General features: G+C 36.4%; 1 protein-coding gene across 1 annotated transcript in view; it reads left to right on the top strand.

The window, feature by feature from the left end:
• Nucleotides 1-25,068, top strand: part of ROBO1 (roundabout guidance receptor 1) — a 310,713-nt gene that overhangs the window by 239,632 nt on the left and 46,013 nt on the right. Inside the window, exons 7-16 of the mRNA XM_061988671.1 lie at nucleotides 4,927-4,935; nucleotides 7,622-7,746; nucleotides 10,287-10,458; nucleotides 12,963-13,168; nucleotides 14,439-14,520; nucleotides 14,688-14,856; nucleotides 14,958-15,124; nucleotides 18,854-18,975; nucleotides 21,369-21,600; nucleotides 22,843-22,964. Of these exons, the coding sequence (XP_061844655.1) occupies nucleotides 4,927-4,935; nucleotides 7,622-7,746; nucleotides 10,287-10,458; nucleotides 12,963-13,168; nucleotides 14,439-14,520; nucleotides 14,688-14,856; nucleotides 14,958-15,124; nucleotides 18,854-18,975; nucleotides 21,369-21,600; nucleotides 22,843-22,964 (1,406 nt within the window). The remainder of the gene's footprint in view (nucleotides 1-4,926; nucleotides 4,936-7,621; nucleotides 7,747-10,286; nucleotides 10,459-12,962; nucleotides 13,169-14,438; nucleotides 14,521-14,687; nucleotides 14,857-14,957; nucleotides 15,125-18,853; nucleotides 18,976-21,368; nucleotides 21,601-22,842; nucleotides 22,965-25,068) is intronic.

The raw sequence follows: 25,068 nt of genomic DNA, 5'->3' as shown, positions 1-25,068 counted from the left end.
CATTCTTTGTATGTGTAGCTAGACCTCAAGAAGTGACAGCTGACAATAGAGGGAGGCCAATGAGGATGAAAAGTGATATATTCCCCAATTCTTTTGTAATGTGCCTGCTGTTATTTTCCCATATTTTTCATGGGTTGAAGCCAGGAGACAGCTAAGCGGCAGCATTTCCATTTTTTCAGAAAAAGAGATTGTGTCCTTTGTTTATTTCTCTGTAGAAAGTGATATTTTCCACAAATGACTGCAGAGAGATGTGCATATGTAGGATATTGGGTATTTCAGATTGCTTTGAAAAGAACAAACAGACTACAAATCACTATATAGAAAATGAAACATGACAAATTGTCTTAAACTGTCCTGTAATAATAATGTTTGGGAAAAAACAACATAACTATCTGGTAGTCATGTTGCAGAAAGGCATTCAATGGTCCTTGTTCAGATACTTGAAGACAAAAGGTAGTCAATTAGATGTGAGAGTTTCACTGGCGTACCAATGAAACATATTTATTAACAGAAGTTGGAAACATTTTACCTGAGTTTTTGTTTGGAATTAAGAATGAAATGGGAAAATAAAGTTGTTTAGATTTTTTTTTTTTTTTTTTAAGGAACAGGCAGCCAGTTTGCTAAACATACTCAGACTCTCATATTTCCTCTGCATGTAACTCTAGTACGCAAATTTTCTGTACCCACTCATTTCAGGCAGAGCTTATAAACAGAGAATTCCTTACCCAATCACTTCATACTGAAATTATAAACAGCTGAGTTTCGGCCATTCTGTAGAACTGCAATTCTCCATGTCAGATAATGTAGCTATCTCTGTACTCCTTCTGTTACTGGCTATGGAGTTTCTGTTCTCGTGCTGTCTAGTCTCTACCTGGCCTCTTCCCAACCTCCACTGCCTCTTCCAGCACATAGGCTCCTGCATGCATCTTATTTCCTACCAATTTGTTTCTACAGACACATTCAGCCTCTGGTATTTTTCACTTGAACTGGGATTAATGTATCACAAAATTAATTGAAAGCAATCTAAATGCCATTGTGACTGCCATTTCCTAGATTAGTCACATGGCCTAGGATTTATACAGAAGCTAAAGATTTTACATGAGCTTGATTGTTGATGTAATTATTGGCCTGAAGATTGGGATGGTTTCATTTCTCTGGTGTAGAATTATACTTTGTTCTGTCCTTTATAATAGCCTCTAAGGATGTCCTTGAAGAGGTGAAGATTTTTATTTAAATAATCAAAAATGAAACACATTGACTTTAAATTGAAAGTATTCAGCTTATGTCAGCTGAATAACAAAGTATCTTCTGGGCACCTGGGAAGGTATTAATAAATACTAATAGAACAATAATTAAAGAGTATTTAATTTGCAGAATAAAAGGCTGTTTAAGTGCCACCTCAAATCTGAGAATCTCAAAAGCACCTTATTAGGATAACTGAATGAAAATGTCTGTAATATACTCTCTTTGAGACAAGTAATTACCACCACAGCTTTCAAGAATATGATACTTGAAGCTTATAGCTTGTCCAATATCAGGCTAAGAAGTAGACACAACCCTGTAATGTTGAATTCTAAACATGAGTAAACTGCAGAGTTTTAGAGAAAAACTAGATCAACACTTGTGTTCACTTTTGAGAGAAGAATCATAAAATGTGTTATTTAGAGATGTAAGCATTACACACAGTATGTTGAGGTCTTGTATGTGAGCAACCAAGACAAATTTATCTCAAAGGTGAACACACCTCACCTGTGAGGAAGGACTGAGAGAATTGTGCTTATCCAGCTTGATGGAAAGTTGGCTTTGAAGGGCTGTTAACAGCAGCCCCCAATACCTACAGGGAGGTTGTTGACAAGATAGAGCCAAGCTTTTCACAGGTTTTTCAAGGTTGGATATGAGGAGAAATTTCTTCATTGAGTGGATAATCAAGCAGTGGAGCAGGTGGCTCAGAGAGGCCGTGTATTCTCAGTCTGTGAAAGTCTTCAAGACCCAACTTATGCTTATACAACCTGATCTGACCCTATAGCTGACCCTGCTTGAGCAGAAGGTTGCACTATAGACCTACAAAGTTGCTTCCAACCTGATTATCCTATAACCCTACAATACTACAGCTATTAAATACCGTAGTTGTTCCATTAGCTTCTAGCAACTGTAGTCTGTAGTTTAAGTCCTAAAACTACAAATTCCTAATCCTGCAAGTGAATGTAATGACACCAATAGTCTTAATGAGGTTGGCAGGATTGTTGGCAAGAGTAAGATCATGTCCCCAGTCTGGAAGCAACTTTTCTCTTGTTTTTTGTTCAGTGACTGGACATAGAATCATAAAATGGTAGGGGTTGGAAGGAACTTTCAGAGATCATCTAGTCCAACCTCCCTGAAAAAATCTTCCCTGAAAAGCCTCAGATGTTAGGGAATTTATTTAAAAGGCAAAAATAGTATTTCTTTGATAATAGTGGTTTTACATGCTAATTTCCTGTCTTTATAAACAGGTTATTCCCTCTAATTGCCATGTGAAAAGATACGCTTAACACAGGGTAACTTAGTTTACTTCATTATTGAAAGTGCCGTCAAATAAAATGTGCTATAATAGAGGAAAAAGTATTTACTTACCATTTTTTGTAAACTTAGATATCAAACTAAGAAAATGGTCTTTGTTGTAGCTGTTGCTATTATGTTGTTCTTTTAAACCGCATGATATCCCTCTAACAGAACTGTTTTAATTTTTCTATGAAATTTCACCCTTTGCCCTTGCCACAGATTTGCAGCCAATGTGATGCCCTGTTTCTATAGGGATTTACTTTCATGTATCAGTATCCCTTCTGTTTTTACAGGTGGGGAAAAAAAATGACATTTGCTTGACAAGGCTATTTTTGACCTACACTAACAAAACTGTCTGGAAAAAGAGAAGTGGAAATTCAGCACTTTGATTTGTAGAAATGTGAGCAACCAAGACAGATTTCTATCTGTTATAAATTTTCAAGTGAGATTTCATTGTACAGCTTATGCAGCTTTGCATTACTGCCAAGAAGGCTGAACTTTCTTTTTGTTGCTACTCAACTAATGAAAAGTTCATAATTTACAGTTACTCCCTCTGTGCAAGAAGTGCATCCCATTAAGTCTTCTGTTGGACTATTTCATGTATAATGAGTTGTGTTTTATAGAGAAACATTTTTAATTCCAGAGCAGGTCAGATTAATTGCAAGTTTAGTAGAGAGCGTTTGAGTTAAAAAACAGTGGTTACCAAGTAACATAAGTGATAAAGAGTAGTCAGGAGTTGACTCTTGGGGATGAGTGTATTTCTTTCAGGAATTCTTGTGTACCATTTCTTAGCTGCCCCTCTTATAAATCACGGACTTGCTAATCAGAGCAGCATAATGCAAGCTGATTTTATCTTTGAGAAATACTGAACCTACATACTCAATGAAGCCTAATGTACATCCAGAACACTCCTTTAAAATTGACAAATCTTTGCAAAATGTTAATTTCAACTTTCTCTGTTTGGGATTATTTCCTAAAAAAAATGTCTCTAATAACATAAAACCCAAGTTCTCTATATGATCTGATTTTGATGCATTGGGTTGCAGCTCTTTGCTTCAACATGATCGAAATCACAATATTATATCTGATTCTTTTTCTACTTCATTTTCATAATACACCTGGATTCCTCTGTATTTGTTTGAACAGATGCCTAGTGAATGTTGGCAGACTGTGTATTATTAGTTTCATCTGTTTTATTAGAAGATGGTGTATTGCAGGTGCTTACCTACTCAATATGAAAGTGTACCCTACTGAACAACAGATGATTTACTCTCAATATAAAGTGCTAAAACTGAAGTGTTGAAAGGCTTGATAATTGTAATGTGCATTAAATATATATATATATATATATATATATATATATTTATACTTGGACTTGTGTTGTAATTATCTTATACCAACTATCCTTTTTGGATAGACTTTTTTTGTCAGTATCTGTTAATATTTTCGAAATGCAACACTTTTACTTTTTTATTTTCAATCTGTTTAAGTAGTGGTATGTGGTCAGAATGCTTTCTAACATTCCTTTCTTTTATAAGCAGAACTAGCCTGCCAGGATCTGTGCCATTTCTAAGTTTCATTTGAAATCTTTCAGCTGTAGTTGAAAGATTATATAAAGTTATTATGTCAGTTTACTACTGACAATTTCTGTTGGAAAATCTATTATTTTCCAAGAAATGTCTGGTTTTTTTTATTATTTTAGTGGACTTGATATTTAGGATGGGGGAAGAAAAGGCTTAAGATTCTTTTTAAATTAATTTTAATTGTGGTTTGGTTTGCATTTGCTATTTAGTAGTGAGCATTATGACCTTGATACAGTGATCTTATACTAAAGAGATTAGTGTGTGGGCTACATGCCTCAGCATATTATTAATTTTTTAATAAACTTCCTTTGTAATAGCTACTCACCTCAGAAAAGTATTTTCCATTAGTAGATATTTGTATGCTTTAGAAAAGATGTAAATGTCACCGTTCCATTTCAGCAATGTTGCAGATTGATAATTACTGGAGATTTCAAGTTAATTTTACCATGGAAAGCTCTTGATGCAGAGAAATAATGCTAAGATTAAAAAAAAAATTATACAACAGTTTATTAGAAAGACTTGGAGTAGAGCCCAGGTTGTCTAGCTGTTGTTTCAATGTTACCCATTTTTCTCTACAGCCTACTTTCAGCATTTGCTGGACTTCTTAAAAATCGAGTAAAGAATATGTTGTTCAACATTTTAAGCCTATTTTTCATTTATTAGGATATATGTCTGCTTTCTAAGGTCCTTACCAAGAGTCCTTTTCATTTTATTTCTTTTAGTTTTGTTTTATTCTTTGCTTTGTTTCATGTCTATTCAATTTTATTTATTCCATGTTTTCTTTTTGTTTTGTTTTTGTTTTTAGTTATGTCTGGTAAGTTGAAATTTTATTGGCCATCTTCTAGTCATCGTATCACTGTGACCGGAACTTCTCCCTTTCCCATCCATCCCCTTCCATGTCCTTCAGCCAGTCAGCTCCCATCTTTTCCTTGTTATTGACAAGATACATCGCACAGAATAAATTCTGCATGAAGTATGGGTAACTTAATGGCAAAGAGAAAGGTAATGGGTCACTAACTTTATGTCTGTTTTTACATGATGTAACAAGTCAAATCGTCATGTCTGCTTTCTTCAATGACTGCATTGATTTAACTTCAGTGTTCTATAAAAAAATATTTTTGTTTTAAATGTCACAAGAATAGAAGTTTTCTATCCTTAAGTGGATTATTATTTCATCATCTTTTACATTACGTTCATCACATACCACACATGTGATCCGAGGTGTGAAAACAAACTGAAGTTGAGAAAAAGGACAGTGAAAGTGCTTCCAGTACAGTGAACATTGAATGGAATTTAATTACAAAGTTTCACTTAACCCTGTTGTTATTCTTCTGGCATTGAAACTATTAAGATTTTTATTATTTACCTTAATGGTAATAGATTTAGAATAATACACATGTGCATAATACATATACATATTTGTAATAATATAGGTACAAAATACAGATTTAGAACACTGTCTACAAAAACATATACCTGTTTAGATATAAATTCTGCAATGGTTACTGGAAAGACTGAATTTCTTCTTAATTTTTGTGTTCATCAGTCCCTGTAGAGTCATCTTCAGGTACTAGAATCAAAAGCATTCAGCTATTTCTCCAGTGATCAGAACCATTTTAATCTTTTTATAGATGTGCCCCTTCTCAAGTTCAATGAAATCTGAAACCTTATCAATCCTACTTACTAGCGTAGGATTTAGAAACCTTCAACTCACTTTTGGGTGGCATGGTTTCACAGACTAGTACAGAACCAGCCAAGAGCTAAATCTAACTATATGCTAAATTTATTCTTGTTATTAGAATCCAACAGCATAACAAAGGTGCTTCACCCTCATCTCCATTTTTCCCATCATACCTTACAACCCTGTGGCAAATCCCCAACAGTTCCACCTTCCATTCTAAATTAAACATGCCGTCATGTTAAAATCTTCCCACATCTCCTTCCAAGGTATTGATCAAACATTTCAGAGCTAAATGTTTTGAAGTCTACTAATTACTGTAAGTCAATCTCACCTTCACTTTGGATAGTTTCTTACCTGAGGAAATTCTAGGAAAGGCAGCATTTGCATCCAAATGTAAATAATAATATGTTGTGCATTCAAAATTCCTCCCAAAGCAGGAGGGTCATAGGAGTAGCATATTCTAATATGAACTCAATAGGTAGCAGAGACACAAGGCATGAGGAACAGATAATTGAAAGTAATGGCCCACAGGAACAGAGAAAACAATTTTTTTAGAAAAGACTTTGAGCTTTACTGAATTCATTCTAGATAAAGCCACAATTACTTGATGTTTATGAAATACATTGAACGATATCTTTATATTATACGAATAAAACTCCTTTTAAAGAAAAATCTTGTTAAATGCAGAAATGCTTCAAAAGCCCAAAAAAAACCACCCACCAAAAACGGCTGAATTATTAAAGTAAGACTCAAAACATCCCCTTTGCTCTCAACCCAAAGAAATGGGAGAGCATAATTAGATTTGGACAGATGATCTGAAGGAAGTGAAAATTAATAACTAACTGGACCTTCATTTAATGCAATTTTTTCAAGAAGTGAGAGTTAGTAGCCTATAAAACAAGCTAGATATATTTTTTTTTCTGTTCTGACTCTATGAAGATATCTAATGCTGTCATCAGTGCTGACTTTTGTAATGTGACTGACATGATTTTTAGACATTCTGTTTACTGCTGGATGAAGGGGTTGTTGAAATCTGTATAAATAAAACAGTTTGGACAATACTGGCGCTATTTATAATGTCAAGCCGAGCAGATGTTTCAAATTTGCCTTCATTTGCATATGTATTTTGTTTTATCATGGCCTTGCCTATGTAAATGAGGAAGACATTTAACTCTCCTGTTCCTTTAAATCATTCCTCTTCTGTAATTTGACTGAAGATTTTAAATGGTTATATTTTCCTCAGTATTATTTCTGGGGCTTTTGACTTCAGATTTTTTTGAGACCTCCAACTACATTAACGTTCTCTTGTATAAGCCATTAAGGGCTTTTTCTATCCTCAGCTTTCCTAAATCAAAGTTGATCACTTTTGTGCATGGATGCTTGAATTCATAGTTACTCAACAGCCTTTATTGCAGACCTCGGCAAAGTGTGGCCTGTGGGCCAGTTGTCCCTCAAAGATTTCTCCATCCCGTCTTGTAGCCATACTCCTTTAAAAAATGATATGTGGCAAATTTGTTTGTATTGGTGGCTGTTGCTCTGCAAGTTGTCTCACTAAGTCAACTGGACTTACTTCCTTTTGTAAGTGGTCAGTAATAAAAGCACGTGATGCACAGAGTTTTAATTGAAAGGTCCCGCAACCAAAAAGATGATCTGAGTGATGGTGAAGCTGTGGCTGATGTCTTTATGCTACTTCCCCTTATTAAATAAACTTAACTACTCAGTGTTACACCATTTAAAGTCAGTAGGCAAACTGTCAAATAAGCTAACTTTGGTCTTCTGATAGTAGTGTGATTTATTTTTTTCTGTATTTTCTTTTCAGAGCCACCACAGTTTGTTGTAAAGCCTCGAGATCAGGTAGCTGCACTGGGGAGAACGGTGACTTTCCAGTGTGAAGCAACTGGAAACCCACAGCCAGCCATCTTTTGGCGAAGGGAGGGAAGTCAGGTAAAACAGCCTTTGTATCACTTGTTCCTGTCAGTTTCTTAAAGAGATGATGGCATTTGAGGGAAAAAATGTTTTCATTATTGTTTTAAAGATATGGGAAATAGATCTAGAGCTTCGAGATGCTGGATATTTCTTCTCTAAGTCACACGTATGCTAGGTGATGTCAGCCTTATTAGAAAGGATATCTATATTTTTCTCAATCTCTCATTTTCTCCATGAATATAAATCTATAACACAACTACAAACATTCCATGTTTCACTACTATGAAAATTCTTTCCACTTAACAGGGAGAACTTCTAAGAGGTGAAGAAAGGACCAATACTGAAGTTTTTTTGAACTGCAAAACACTCCTAAATATTCAGAAAGTTTGACTAAGTGTATGGTGCAGCTATTAGTTTGCCACATCTTTATGTCTGGCAAACCAAGACATTTGCTGTATTGATCTGCATCACTGCATGGATAGGACTCTGGGACTGAGATCTGCATTCCCACTCAGTCAGTTAGCTGATGGGTCGTACCTGAATAGGTCACTTTTTTCCTAGCTTCCTTATTTGAATGGGAGGGAAAAATATTTTCAACCTCTTTGTAAAGGATCATGAAAGCCAGTGGGTGAAACACAATATAGCACAGCAAGAGAATCACAATTTTCTTTCACAATCATCTTTTGAAGGAGGGACATGACACAAAAGTATTCTTTATTGGAAGGAAAGAAGGAATATGGGATTTTGGTTTTGCTGTGAATGAAGGAATGAACGGTGCAATGGCATATGACAGAGTTCTTTGTGTTACAAAACAATAGGCCACAGAAATTGAGAACACTTAGAGATTAGGTTTTTCATTTACAATGTTTTTAAGTACCTAAGGACAACTAGACTGCTAACCAAATTTAGATGATAATCTTCAATGGTATAAGTATCTTAGTATATTATATTTGTGGTTTTGTATGACCTGCATTTTTTTTTTCCCTTCCAATGTTGTCTGGTATATAAATGTTCTGGCTCATGTTTTACTCTTCTGAGTGGTGACCACTGGTGGTGATTGAGAGGACTGGAGGAGGAGATCAATAACTAGGGTTCGCTCATACTAGGTAGAGGATGTTGTGTCCAATTCCTTTGGATAGTTTTTGGAAATGCAAAATATAATTAGTCAAGAAAGAGGCATAAAAATAGCCTTTGTGACTTCAAAGTATTTTCATTCGCAAATTGTTCAGCCAGAGATGGAATTTGGTGTCAATATTTAGTGTAAAAGACTTGTATTATTTTGATTGCAGTTCTGATTTTTGACCATTGTTGGTAAATACTATGTAATTCATACAAAAACTATCTTAGGTAGAAACTGTCATAGGATTTAATTCTATATTATGAGCCTTATTGTAGAACACAAACACTATAATTAGGGAGACCTAAGCACCTTTTTTAAAAAAAACAATCCATCCTTAGGAAGTGAAAGTTAAAATACAAATGCCTAAACCAACATCTGCATTTAAATGAAATAAATAGAATGCCCTGGAGTTAAGTTCTAAAAAGCATGTTAAAGCAAATTACTTAGATTCACTACAGTTGCTTGCACCATCATGGTGTCTGTACATCACATCTTTGGTTGTGCCTGTTAAACTTTTGAGCAAAGCCCAACATTGACAATAGAGGGTGTTAGAGCAATCCCAAAGGACTTACACAATTATATATGCATATCTGCACAAAAAAATCCTGTAAAACCTATTCACATTGTGATGTAGACATGCTTAAGATATGCAGAGCAAAATCTGTTATGTATAATCATTGAATCATAGAATGGTAGGGTTGGAAGGGGCTTCTATAGATCATCTAGTCCAACCCTCCTGCAGAAGCAGGTTCACCTAGATCAAGTCACATAGGAACGTGTCCAGATGGGTCTTGAAGACCTCCAAGGAAGGAGACTCCACAACCCCTCTGGGCAGCCTGTTCCACTGCTCCCTCACCCTCACAGTGAAATAGTTTTTTCTTACGTTTAAGTGGAACTTTTTGTGGTCCAGCTTCATCCCATTACCTGTTGCTAGCTACAACAGAAAAAAGGGATGCCCCAGCCTCCTGATATCCACCATTTAGATGTTGGTAAATGTTAATAAGATCCCCCCTCAGTCTCCTCTTCTCCAGACTAAACAGCCCCAGTTCCCGCAGCCTTTCCTCGTATGAAAGATGTTCCAGTCCCCTGATCATCCTGGTGGCCCTGCGCTGGACTCTCTGCAGTAGTTCTCTGTCCCTCTTGAGCTGAGGAGCCCAGAAGGACCCAGTACTCCAGATGAGGCCTCACCAGGGCAGAGTAGAGGGGGAGAAGAACTTCCCTTGACCTGCTGGCCACATTCTTCTTGATGCATCCCAGAATGCCATTGGCCTTCTTGGCCACAAGGGCACATTGCTGGCTCATGTTCAGCTTATTATCAATGAGCTTATAATCAATCAAATAATGTGAAAAGAGAAATTTGTTTAGATTAATTATTTCAGTTAAGATTATTGATTATTTAACCCATTTTCCCACCCTTTCTTTCCTATACATCTTGCAGAATCTGCTTTTCTCATACCAGCCCCCTCAGTCATCCAGTCGATTTTCAGTTTCCCAGACAGGAGACCTCACTATCACCAATGTCCAGAGATCTGATGTTGGGTACTATATCTGCCAGACTTTAAATGTTGCGGGAAGTATCATAACAAAAGCCTACTTGGAAGTTATTGATGGTAATGACACCTTTATTTTATCATTTCCAAGTTTTTATTTTTATTTGAAGACGGCAGTGGGACAAGAGGACACTACTTTGAAATCTGCTTTGCATGAACATGGATTGCATGTGTCTTTGAACATAAAAATCCTGGCTTGTCTCATCTCTGTTAGGTGTTTAAAATTTTGGATATTGCGTAACACTGTATTTCCATTTTGTATTCAGTAAGTATACTTGAGTTCATGGTTTTTTGTCAGATCTGTTAATTTATCTGTCTCTATCTTTCTCACTGGATGTAGTTTCCTTTCAGATTGCTTGCTACTTTGCACTTATCCCTACTATTGTGTGCTTAGCATCTTCATTTAACTGTTTTCTCCCTGTTTTGTACTACTGTAACATCACGATGAAAAAAACCTCAACCCGTACAGAAGTCAGTAGAATAGCATCCAAATACATATTAATATACATTCATTTTTAGGAGCAGTTGGGAAAAAAAAAAAAAAGATTAAAAAGCTACAGGGAGCATGACTGCAAGCAGTAATATATGCTGATGTGAGGCAAATTTGCCAATTGTCAGAAATACTTCATATTTTTATAGCAAAGACACACAGGAAAAATAATAAACTTAGTAGTTATGCAAAAATTGAAGTAAATGCGATCTGCGGAGAGACTTTGAGGGGAGGGAAGCCGTTGTCTGAGCTGAGTTTCCATAAATTAGGTCTTTACCCTATAAAAAAAAATCGAAATAATGCAGTACTGAAAACATGCAGTGGACCTGGAGAGTAAATAAAATTCTTCATCTGCGCTCACCAGATTGAGATTATTTGAAGGAATGAGACCTCTTCCTTTCTGGTTTATTACAAATGGTAGGCTACATTTCTTAATCCACTCTTATCCATTTTTCACTGGGGAGAAGGCCAGGGCAAGGTGAGAAATAAATGTTAAAACGAAAATTTAAAAAAATAAAGTTTTTCTGTTAATAACCTATGCCATCTGACCTTGGAAAAAATCAAGTTAATTTAAATATATTTCCTTTACTATGAATATATGCTCTGGATTTATTTGATGGGTTGTTGTTTTGTATAAAGTCTTAAGACAATATTTTTTTGTACTTCTATAAAAGTGAAGGTATGATATGCAGAATACTTGACTAGTATTTCTAAAGTTGCACTTAAATTAGCCATGAATTTCAGTGGCATTAGATATGTCCTGTAGAGTAGACTCTTAAAATTGACAACTGCAAAGCTCTTTGCAAACTTGTCAAAGTTAAATACAAAGTATAAGTAAGCTTATTTTGACTCAGCAGAGAAAGATACTAATGGCAGAAAGATACTAACAGCCTCCCGATGCATTGCAACAGGTCAGGACAAGAAGTAACAGACAAATTATGCAGTCAAGAACGGTGTCATTTGAAAATGCAAATGAGATTGCAGGCAATGGAATTTAGACAAAAAAAAATAGAACTAATGCACTGTCTGTTGTTATGAAAAGTCATTTAGAAATATTCGACATTCAGAAATTATCAGAATTTCAGGTTTCTATTTCAGCTACCAAAACAGTTTTTTATTTATGTGAGCCCCTACAACACTGTTGAACAGATTTATCATTTAGAGTTTTGCCTATTTTCAGATCATTATTCCATGAAAACATGGTATAGATAGAGATGGTCAGTGAAACACAGTCAGATAGCTTTTACCTCTTTTTTATGGTTATCCATTGGATAATGGCAAAAAAAAAACCCCTTACAATCAGTCATTCTTTTTTCTGTGAATACTAGTCCTACTTTACATTTTCTGTGCACCGTTATTAAATAACCCAGAAAAAAAATTGAATTTTCATTGTGTGAAAGATGTATTAAAATTGATGGAAATACACTGTGGGATTCTCTTTGTGACTTTGAAGTCATATTGACAGATTGAGTGACCACAGAACATAGAAAGTACTAGAAAAATATTTCTTAGATTAATTTTTTAATGATTCTAATTCATTAGCTTTATGTTTACTTTACCCTACTCCTAAGCATCTCCCAAACATCTCAACTGAGATGTTGATGGTATATAATAGATATATATTTTTAATTAGTAAATATTTGCCAGGTTATCCCCTGCCCGCCTTCCTCCTTTTTCTCTGTTTTTCAAAACGTGAAGAATTAATTTTTTAATAGAGGCCTGTTACATGGTAGAAGATGAACATAGGGAAGTCTATACCCTGACAAAGAATTTGGGAAGTCCTTTCTCATTCCATTATTACTTTATAAAGACATTGCTATTAGAGAATGCCTATTACATACCACTATGTAATATGTAATGCTTCTTCACTTTCTGAAAATACTGTCCTGTGTAGCATTTTGAGATTCTGTAGTTGTGCATCATTACAATATACCTTGCCCTGAATAACGCAACTTTAATTACTTGTTGAATTATCCTTAGTTTGTTTCAAAGCCTCAAGCAACTGCTCTTGCTTAGATGATTAGAAAATTGCTTCCAGTTGCAGAAATCTTTTTCCTGTTGTTTCTTCTGGCAGTGATTGCAGATCGACCTCCCCCTGTCATTCGACAGGGTCCTGTGAATCAGACGGTAGCTGTAGATGGTACTTTAGTACTGAACTGCGTGGCCACAGGGACTGTAATGCCCACTATCCTCTGGAAAAAGGATGGGATCCTCATTTCTACCCAGGACTCTCGCATCAAGCAGTTAGAAACAGGAGCATTACAGATCCGATATGCCAAGGTAGCTTGAACTGGCAAACAGGTTTTCTTCTTGTTTCTTTCAGTTTATTTTCTCACCTCCAGGCAATTTTGATGTAGTAAATCCTACATTTAGAATTAATGAGATGTTAAATAAATGCATTAAAATATTTGATACTTTATGCTTTCAGATAGTACATTCTTTATGCTTAACACCTTGACTTATTCTGCCTAGGGCACATTATTTCAGATTTCATCAGGAAAAATGCTTTTAAGAGGTATTAATTAAGGGAATTATTTAGTACTTAAAACATGAAGGGGAAAGCAGAACTTGTATTTCAGCAAGACAAGTCCTTACATTATTTGGGCTTTGGCATTAGTAGATTGAAATGATCTAATTATTTCAAATGTATATGAAGAAAATTTTTGCATAGCATATTGCTGTAATAGAGACACATACACAGCTTTTACAGCACAGTTTTTAAAAAGTTCAAAGATGTGAAAATAATTGGCTTCCTTAGAGAATTACAGCAAGTGCCTGGTCAGTATTGCTGGTAAGCAGACCTAAAAAGGAACCTCCATATGCTACTCTCATCCAGTTATGAATGTTAGATTATTTGTCTGTATGTGACTTAATCAGATTTCAAAAGAGATGCTATCCTTGTAAGGCCTCAGCCTCAGCAGATGAGCTGAATGGAAGCACTCAAGAATCAGGTTCAACCTCTAAGCCAGTGTAACTTATAATTGGTAACAGGGCAACTCTAGAGAACATAGTAAAATTATATATTCAGCCTAATTTTAAAACAAAACAAAGCAAAACATTTCAAACCACAGAAAAAATAGCAGAGAATAACAGATATGCTGAACCTTAAGATCATTTTAAAACATGCATGACATGTTCCCCAATGCAGTAGTCTAGACAGATCCCTGGTCATTATTTAGACAGAAGGTTGACAGTTGCATGGGGTCTTGTCATCTGAGTTTCTTCTCAATTGTTTTGTTAGTACCTCTGCAGAGTAAGGAACAAATGCTACAAGAATTGGCCTTCAGTTTGTTTATTACAGAGTAGATAATGTTAAATTAGAGTCTGCAGCTTTTCCAATTCTTTAGCAAATGCTCAGAAATTAAGTATTCGTTTTCATTTTGGAGCACACAAAATCATAACTTCTAATGGAAGATGTTTCTGGTTTGAAGGTTTTGCAGCCTAATATGTTTATCTCTATTCATGGGGGAACATAGAGAGCTGTAATTACTTTTCTGGCCCACTGAGTGCCTGATTGTTTCAAATATTTATTCTTCTCTTTCCCACTCAGCTCGGTGACACCGGTCGGTACACCTGCATTGCTTCAACCCCAAGTGGCGAAGCTACATGGAGTGCATACATAGAAGTCCAAGGTAAATCAATTAGGATTTCTCTGCATGAAGAAAATACATAAAGGAAAATCAGAAATTGAAATGAAGAAGTTATATGACTCTGTCATAAATTATCAGTGCAGATGTGTACAGCACTTAGCTTACAGCTGCATTCTGTCAATACTCAGCATTTCTCTCTCCTTCATTAGAGTTTGGAGTCCCAGTGCAGCCACCGAGACCCACTGACCCAAACTTGATTCCTAGTGCTCCGTCAAAACCTGAGGTTACAGATGTCAGCAGAAACACAGTAACGTTGTCATGGCAACCTAATTTGAATTCAGGTGCAACACCAACCTCTTATGTAATTGAGGCCTTCAGGTACGAGTCTCATGTGATCTTGCTGAATTTACGATTATATATAATATGTTGTTAAGAAGCACGTGCTAACCTGCTGTGGTGTGTGTTTTTTTTATCCTTAGCCATGCATCTGGTAGCAGCTGGCAGACTGTAGCTGAAAATGTGAAAACAGAGAGTTTTGCAGTTAAAGGGCTAAAACCTAATGCAATTTATCTGTTCCTTGTGAGGGCAGCTAATGCATATGGACTAAGTGACCCCAGCCAAATATCTGATCCAGTGAAAACTCAAGGTAAGCTTTTGATAATGAACCTTTTAGGTGTCTATAGTGCCTGTCACGAGTTGCCTGAGCAGTACCAGATGCAAGAGTACTGGTAGCTTTTGACTCTCTGCCTGTCCTGGCTATAATATACACTAGATAGTAAAATACAGTGTTTAAACTTGCATTTCTTTGTAACATAGACTCTGAAAGCTGCCTAGACAGCATATTGCATTGCCTAAGGGAACCCTAGTACCTCTTATGCAAAAAAAACTACAGCTGGCAGAATGGCTCTTGTTAAAACAAAAGTAATCTCGATTTTTTTAAGTTATCACATATTGTTATGTCCAGTGAATCAAGTGAGACTTAAGGCTGACACAGAGAGAGAAAACAGCACATAATCTAAGTTGGTTTCTGCTGCATTAGGAAAGAGAAAAGTTTTAAATTTTTCAAGGAATTGGGCATCATGACCCAGTAAAGAAGTGATTTTGGCAGTATATATTAAGTATTTCATTGCTACAACTATTCAAATAAAATAGTAGAGAAGAGAGAGACAATGCATACAGATCTCCAAGTAGAAGAAAAGGCTGGGTAGTAGTGGATGAAAGACTATGACTGAATTTCAGCTATGATCTGAAATCCAACTATCTAAAATTTAAAATAACTTTATGTTCACTGTAGAACCCGATGCTTATGATGGTGTACAGGGAATAATGAATTGCAATTTTGCAGCCTGCATTTTTCCAGTAGAAACAGAGTCTTAAGAAAGGAAGAAATGGAACATACTCTTCTTCAAAGCAAAATTGACAGAGACAATTTTTTTTTCCGGCTTTTCTTAACCTACTGGAGAAATTGACCCATTGGCTTATTCAGAGTGCCTGCCTTGAATGTTTGTTTCTTTGTTTGCATAAGTATGTATTTGTTTTTGAAAGGAAGTTCCTTAGAGGAAACAAAGCATTTTCCTTTGATCACTTCTCATTTTTTTCAGAAGTTGGTCTGAAAGCAAGTCTTTTTCATCTCCTCTGGGGAATGCAGAGTTTCACATTGCTGTCTGTTACTATGTGTTTCTTCTGACAATTTCAATGGAGATATATATATATATATACACACAGCAGAGTCACAGCCACATGGAAAATAGGGATTACACAGGTTCCTAAATCCATTACTAAGGAGACATTTAGTAACTTGTAGTGATTTCTGTATTCCTGGGAACTGGGAAACGTGTTATTATGTGGACAGGCTGCAGTGTTCTGTACAAGTCTGCTTTTTCTGCAGTGTCATTCAGTCCTGGAAATGAGATGAGGTATTAGGTCTGAATGTCCCAAATGAACTGATCACTGACCTGACTTATAAACAGCAAATGAGACAGTGTTGTCTTCACTCAACAGAACTGCATGGTTTATAATGGCATAGAAAAAGCTTTGCTGTCCTCTGGGCATCTAGTAGAGCTGAAAATCTGAGAAGCACACAAATCCTGAGTGAAAGTAACAACCAGTAGTTAAAATTTTAATTGATAGTAAGAAACGTAATCGAGTGTCAAATTCTTTAAAGCGGTTCCTCTCTTCTTACAGTAACATTTCAGTTTTGTGTAAGTTATGATCTTGCTAAGTAAGGCCAAAAATTTCCCAGTTTACTTTTGTCTAGAGGTTGTTATAGTCTTGTCCTAAATGCCTGTTCAGACCAGGAATCTACCCTACCATTTTCCTTACACTTTACCATCATTAACAGCAACATACTTAGATGTTCTTCCTATTTCGGAAGCTTGGAGATGAAACACGAAAACACAAGTGTTGTACAGCACAAATGTGCAAATGACTGAGTCTATTAATATTTGATTCATAGTGTTTATGGCTCATCTTCCATGACTAGTGAAGTTAGAACTAATTATTCCACTGACTTTCCTGTTACATTCTAATCAGGGTGAAATGCAGGCAACTCTCCAAACAGAAGCTTCTATCTTTATTGCTTTCAGATTTTGGGGGGAGGGAAATCCTCTGATAAACGGACAGTTTGGCAGAACATACTGCATATGGATTCAGCAGTGACTCAGTGGAGAGTTTTTTGGTTTTGTTTTTATCAGTATTCCTTGCTAAGAATTCAGATTTTTCAGCCCACTGACTGAGCACTGACCTCAGTTTTCTACTTTAACTTTGAGGAAATCCCATCTTCTTGGAAGTATGTTGAAAAACCTGTATGATAAAACATCAAAATGACTTAGATTTTGTATTCTCAAATGGGAACTCTATTTCCGAAACTTTTCCTCATGCTGTGTCCTACTGCAGACTTACAAATGGTTTTATTGTTATTTAGACGAGACCAAAAGCTGGTAAACCAAGAGTATGACCACCATGCAAAAAGCATGGTTTACCACAGCTGCACTTGCATTTAGTAAATTTCTCCTGTATCAGCATCAACTGTACTATCTAAACTTCAGCTGTTAAAATGCTCTATACACTTATAGTGACTTATTGCAGTAGTTGTAGTTGTACATAAATATATACAGAGTTTCTTTGTACTCTGGCATTTCTTATAAGCCAACAGATATAGAAATTTCCAAGGTCTTAAGAGAACAAACACTTGAAGATCTCCTGATCTTGCTTGTCACTAGAGGAGGTCAGGCAGGAAAGTAGTATGCTGGAACAAAGTTTATCTAATGCACGGAGCACTGGAACAAGCTACCCAGGGGAGTTGTGATGTCTCCTTCTCTGGAGATTTTCAAGACCTGCCTGGATGCATTCCTATGTAACCTGATTGAGGTGGACCTGCTTCAGCAGGGGGTTGGACTAGATGATCTCTAAAGGTCCCTTCCAACCCCTACCATTCCGTGATTCTGTGATTACTCTGTATCTGGAATTAGATTAATATTTTTAAAGAAAAAATCATGTAAGTACTTTTCATGACTTTCTCAGTCTGTGATTTTTAGCCATAGTCACTATGGTATTTGTTTAAATTTAAGTTATCAAAGAGAGATATATGAAATCAACACAGAAACTGTTACTCTGCTGTCCATAGTACCTGTATATTTTGCAGTAATTTCACTATAAATTGTGTACATATATGACATTCATTCCGTTTCAGTTAAATATACTTTTCAAGGGTAGTGCATGCAGAAAATATGTTTCCATTGTACCATTGCACATTTTGAAAGGAATTTATCCCTTTCCTGCATATAAAAAATTCTTTTCAGCTAAAAGATAGACTCAATGTCAAAAGAGCCAGACAGTGCTCAGCTGTGTTCTGCCTTCCATTCAGTCACTTGCAATCAGAGAAGCTGCAGCCACATTACTCTTTTTTTCTTTTCTTCAGTTCTTACATTTATTTTGTAATTAAAAACAGTAAGTTTGCCCATGATTCTGTCAGAAAATACAGCTTCTGCTTTTGCCATTCTTTATTGGTTTCCTGGTCTCTTGGAATCTGCAATGAGTAATAGAACCTTTTCTCCTCCCAGCAGGAAAGAATAAAGAGATACTACTATAGTCATTTGCCAAAGACATTCGTGAATGTGATTTTTCTTTTTATGTGACATTTCCCTCCTTTTTCTCTCTGTCAAAGAAAGTGCAATGCATTTATTTGGTACCACCTACACATTGGTGATTTGATTAGGAAAATAGTTCATGTATTTTTTTTCTTGCATAATTGAGAAATACTTAAAGTAAACTTACTGATGATAGCATCATATTTATGATTTATTAACTTGAATTTATGTATACTTATTTTAACAATCATATATACTAGTGAGAATAGAATCTTACTTTATTACAGATGTCCCGCCAACAAGTCAAGGTGTGGATCACAAGCAGGTCCAGAGAGAACTAGGTGATGTGGTACTACATCTGCACAACCCTACTATCCTTTCTTCTTCCTCAATTGAAGTTCATTGGACCGTAAGTATAAATCTGTGTCATGGAGATGGTTATATATACTGCTGAATTGTATTGTTTGACTGCAGTGGAGTCATATTTCCAGAAGCCATGTAGTACGTATGCTTGTGAAGGTTTTTTTTATCTGGAATGAGCGCTACTTGGGGTTTGCTTACCTACTTCATTAAATTTTGTCCCGTTTTCACCTTTTTATGTCTTCATAGAGAATGCTGTTTATAATGTGGTCCCTGAGAGTCTGAGTCCTCCTCTGGAAACTAAAGGACTGATCAAAGTCTCCTGAAGTCATATCATTTGAAGCATTTCCAGTACTTTCAGTAGGAAGTGTATCAGTCTCCTAATGAGACGTGGGCACTTCCCTGTCTGTCAGTCACCAGTGGAGACAAATACTGCATAATTCTATTTGAAAATGTTAACCTCCATCCTATGCATGTACTGAGAAACACACCCAAAGCCATATAGCCTCGTCTGAACCTATCCTTTCACATAGTGCTGTGAGTACACACAGCACAGGGAAAAGTGACAAGAAAGGCAAACTGTTTTCAGATGTTGGGTCAATGTTGCTCTGATGGGAGGAAGCAGGAAGTTGGCAGTGTGGAGGATATAAGAGAGGAAATGAGAGTGAGAAAACAATATGGTAGGAGTCCTGAAGCAAGGAGAATTCAAAAGAGTTAAGTAGGCTTGCAAGGTTGATGTCTCAGTGAGAGAAAGTATTAGAAATAGCTTACTGTGGGAGACATTTGGCAATCAAGAGGTAGTAATGTGGAGAAAGAACAACAAGGGAAACTGCAAGTACCAACTAGTAAGATAAGAAAATGTTATTCAAAAAAGAACAGTTTTAAAATGGGATGCAGAATGAAGAAAAAATTAGGGATAATTATACCAGATGCAGAAGTAAATACAGAGGGAGTGAGGTCTTTTTAGGACTTCCTTCTGAACATGTCAATATATTGGCAGGGACAGTGTAGGAAAGCACAGAGTGTAACCCCTGCAGTGCCATGACAGCACATTTTGAATAGGAACAAAAGACATTTTGACTTTGTAGAAGAGCCCTAGCCCAAAGGAGTCTTGGTCCACGACCAGGGCTCTTCAGTGCTGCAGAAGTACAAATACTATCGTCTGTATTGCATGGTAATTACGCTGTCACCTGAAGTATGGTCACCTGCAACTAGCAATCTCCTGTTTTAACTAATAACATTCAAATATCTTTGAGGTTCCTAGCATGATTTTGTTTGACCTTTACTTATAGAACAACCTTTTCCAGACAAGCAGTTTTTGTCAGTCTCTTGGGTGGCCTGTGGCTTCTCTGCAGTTCCAAAAATAAGCATTACCTCAGTTTCAGCTAACACATGCATTCTTTCTGTGATTATTGAAATGAAATATGTTGAGTTTTGAAGAAGAATTGCAAGGAGACAGTTTTATTATATAACTGTATGAGATTTTTGAAAATAGGGAGAATCTGGTGCACTTAAAAATTTGTTGTTGTTGTTGTTATTGGACCTTTTTATTCATCAAAAGGTTAATTCTATAGGCTTTCAGTTTTAGCTACAGGCAAACACATGGAGTTCCACCCTCATTTACATTAAGATTTCTTTCTCCATACATGTAATACAAAATGACTTTGGTCTAAAAAGCACTCAGGACCACTAAGTATAATTTTGATCTACTTTTCAAGGTCTCATTTATGTTACCATACTGACTTTCATAAACCTCTTCAGAGCCCTCTCAGAACAGTCTTTTCTCTCCAGCAGAGGAGCCTATGAGTGGGTGGACATGGAGGAAGGGCTTGGACAAGTGTGTCCTCTGACAGAGCCCATCCTTATCACAGGGATGGGGATGATAGTGCCAGCTGGCTGCCCTTTGAATTCACTTTCTCCGGAAGGAAGCAGGCAGGAAGCAGTTCTCATTTTGTGGACTTTGGGAGGCTTCCACACCTCAGGAGAGTTGTCAGGCTCTCTCTTTGATGTCTGTATTCCATCACCCTGAGTTGTGGAACTGTAGATCCCCTGCACTCAGCCTTCCCACTTTCCCCATGTGGCCCCTGCCCTGCCAGGCAGATTCAGGACGACAGAAGTCAAGCCTGCACTCAGCTCCATCGCTCCACAGATGCAAGGACTGTTCATTTCACAGAGCTAGGGCATATTATACAACACTGTTATCTCCCTTTAATGCCTTCATAAATCCACAGAAACCAGCACAGTTCAACAAGCATCAGATTAATGCACTTGTGAATCAGGCCTGCAATTTGCTGTAATACAAGGAACTTTTATCTGCTTTGGCAGTGTTGTTTACTTTGAATAAAATGAACAGATAATCTGAGCACCATGCATAGTGTCACAGACATCATTTGTGCTTCATACATGCTAAAGGATGTGTTGTGTGTTCTGCTGTCTTGCCAGGTGGACCAGCAATCCCAGTATATTCAAGGATATAAAATTCTGTACCGACCTACACCAGCATCTTATGGAGAGTCAGAGTGGTTAATCTTTGAAGTGAGGACTCCAACCAAAAACAGTGTTATCATCCCCGAGCTGAAGAAAGGTGTAAACTACGAAATCAAGGCCCGCCCTTTTTTTAATGAGTTTCAGGGAGCAGATAGTGAAGTGAAATTTGCAAAGACCCTGGAAGAAGGCAAGTAGGAGTCAGACTGTCTTCATCTTTTCTTTTTGAAGTAGTAGTCTGGCCTGCTTTCCTCTGGTATGTTCATTATTTGATTTTGTTTGAAGTGCATGCTGTTTGAGAGCAGCAATCTGCAGCAGAGGAGCCTGTGTTGGACTGATCATTATGTGAATTGTTTGGTGACACAGAAGTAAATATTCAGAACCATGAGTGACAAACAGAGAGAGAGAGAGAGAGATGTGCAAAAATCCCCTCCAACACACAATGGGAAATGTGCTTTTTATCTTCCCTGCAGTGTGCACTCCTCCCTGCTGAGTTCATGGTCTGGTCACAAGTGACTTCTGTCAGATTGAAGCACTTGCTAATCACTATCTTGAGTAGATAGCAGACACCACAGAAATCATCAAAGCACTATAGATGAGGGAATGGAAACCACATTTTTAGAAGGCTTTTATATCTGGATCAATCAGTAAGATAAAATGAAAAGATGAATGAGGGCAACAGATATAGTGGACTAAATTATATATTTCCATCTCATACAAGTGATAAAAAGAGAAGGTTCATGAAGATCTTCCTTTTGTTGCTGCTCAGACATAATGATTATGCAAGATGGCCGGTACCTTTGAGGATTTCAGTGCCTCTGTTTAGATGTGCAACTTTTCCCCTTCTCTGTTGCCACCTCACTGTTCTTTGTAGCTCTGGTTTATTACTGCAAGTAATTCAAGAGGTGTGCTTAAATGAATTCATCCTAAGCATCAGCTAAGCATCCCATTTTAAAAAAGACTATTTAAAATGCAAAACATAATTTTTTCTTATAAATGTGTTAATATTAACTAGTTCTGTCCTCATTTTAATAAGTTTTGTATTATTCCTAGTTATTTATACACTAAAGGAACTGAGATTTGGCATTCTTTTGGGGTCAGTTTATAGACTTTAATTTTTAAAACTGTTGATCCTGGATGAGATGACTTGAGACCGATGTTGAAGTCAGTGCTTGGAGCTGTCAGATTTTGATAATGGTTATCTGAGTTTGGAGAGTCTGGTGGCAAGCGTGACTTTTCCTGTCCTCCGTGGTTGCAGGTTCACATCACTTTCCCTCTGTGTCATTTTATCTTGTGGGCAAGAACTGCCATCAGTGAAGGATGGGGCATAAAAGAATGCTTTGGATAGCCCAGAAACCATCTTTCTCATTAAAAAAGCTCACTTCTGCATGTGAAAAAGTTAACTATTCAATCCTTTTTTCCAACCAAACAGCTCCTAGTGCTCCACCTCAGAGTGTTTCAGTAACTAAGAACGATGGGAATGGGACAGCAATTGTGGTCACCTGGCAGCCACCCCCAGAGGACAACCAGAACGGGATGGTTCAAGAATACAAGGTACAGCTGGCGTGCCCTGGTCCCCTAGGGGAGCCGGTATTGGGCAGATAGTGACAGATTAAGTTGTTTGTGGATGCTTGGCTCCATCTTCTGGTTAGTCGGAGCAAATAAGATAGAAGATCACTGCTTGGAATCAAACCCCGTATTTAGTACTTCTGTCTAGAAGGCAATCAAAACATAAATTAAAGCAATGGGTCAACGCTCTTAATTAAACCAACTGCCTTCTGGCTTTCGTTATAACTTGAGAAATGCACACAGGGAACTATACTTGTTTGAGAACTGTTTTGTGACTCAATGACATTGGCCAAGGTAGTAAATACAAACAAGTTTAGTGTGTTGAAAAGCTCAGGAATAATAATTAATAGTGTTGAGTAATTTAGTAAATTATGTATAACAGGATAGTTAAAACAAAAGAGAAACTTTCAAGTAAGGAATGTGAATGTGTAATAATAAATGTATTTAGCATACAGACATTTTTCATTCACACAAACGCAGTTCTCATTATGCTACTTAATTTTTAACAAATTGTAAGTACATTGTAAAATATTTATTATTTTATCTTCATTTAGCGACATACACTGTATTTTCAGTTCAAATCATTTTGAGATAATTTACATCGCAAAGTAGATGAAGCTTATTTTTAGTAAGCAACCCACAGGCGTTGCTTACTAAAGTGTAGTTGAGGATATCAAGTAAGATTTATAGCCATGGAGAGGCAGGTTCTTTGGTTTCAGTCTCCCGCAACTGTGCATTATTGCGAAAATTTTTCAAATGAGAATGTCTTAGCTATTCCTCAGGTTAAAACACTGTGCTATAGACGTGTATTCCTAGCTATTAAAACTCAGTCTGCTTTTTAAAATGGGAGAGAGAAAAGATCCCTAAGCTTCATGGTCAATTTAAGATAATAAAATGCTTTCAGAACCGGGTAAATTGGTTAAAAAAATCAGTTTATTGCCTGGTTTCAAATATGTAATGTAATTGGAAAAAAGTACTTGCAAAGTTATTTTATTTAAAGACAGACCTTGAGCTGAAGAGATAGGATTATTTCTGTCAGGAAACTGCATCAGAGGAATGTTAAGGTTGTAAGGACAAACCAATAAAAGTCAGGAAATTCACGTTTCCAAGTGGATATAATCCCTAGCGTACCTCTTAGCATTCAGAAGGAATAGGCTATCCAGGTATAGGAGCAAGCATCTTGTAGTACTTGTGTTGCAGTAGATGGCACACTGGCACATTTCACGTCTACATTTATTGTGGGAATGCCGTTCTTTTCCTTTGTGCTTTTCACCACAGACAGGAAACAGACCCAATGAATGTATATGTAATTGCTGCCTAAGTAGCTATATGCAATTAATATTTTTCTCTAAAAACTAAATACATGCAGAATTAGTGATTTAAGAATACTATGATAGCAAGGAAAAAAAAAAACCCAAACAGAAGTATTGGAAAATTTTGTTTCTATTTTACTCTTTATTTTCCTATCTCCTATCTTTTATCCCAGAAAAAAAGGTACGTTTATGTGGGAAAATTCTTTGTTTTCTCAGCAACTTGGATCTAAGTCAGGAGTGCACCTACTTAATTAACGGATAAAATAAATAGGAAGGAGAATACCATCTTGATTGAAGAAGTAGCAGTAGCACACAGAAATTCAAGTCACAGCAGAAGTAATTCCCTCCATGCTTTTTATGAAGTTAGCTCTTGTTACACTAATTCTTTCTTCACTTATGTGTTTATTATAATGTGAATTCCTTCTTCCTTCATAATATTCTGTAAGTTCATTTTCACTTGCCTGTTTAGATATACAATCAAATATAGTATGCAAGAATTGAACAACCTGATGTTTAACCTAATATTCATGTTTTATGATTTCTGCATGTATTTGAGTGCCCAAGAACAAACTATTTTTTGTAGCAGTAATGTATGGTTACATAATAAATTATTTTTTATTAGTGTATAATAAATCAATTTTATTGTTTGCACATACACAATTGTACAAAGTGACAGGAACCATTTATGTGAAAATGACATAAGTAAAAATCTAGATTAAAATCTTTAGAATCATTTAGAATTTAAGAGCAATATTACTAATGTAACTAATATACTA

This window comes from Colius striatus, chromosome 1 (assembly GCF_028858725.1).
Source record: "Colius striatus isolate bColStr4 chromosome 1, bColStr4.1.hap1, whole genome shotgun sequence".
NCBI lineage: Eukaryota > Metazoa > Chordata > Aves > Coliiformes > Coliidae > Colius > Colius striatus.
The sequence above is the reverse complement of the archived record's forward strand: the minus strand, read 5'-3'. Positions and strand labels throughout refer to the sequence as shown.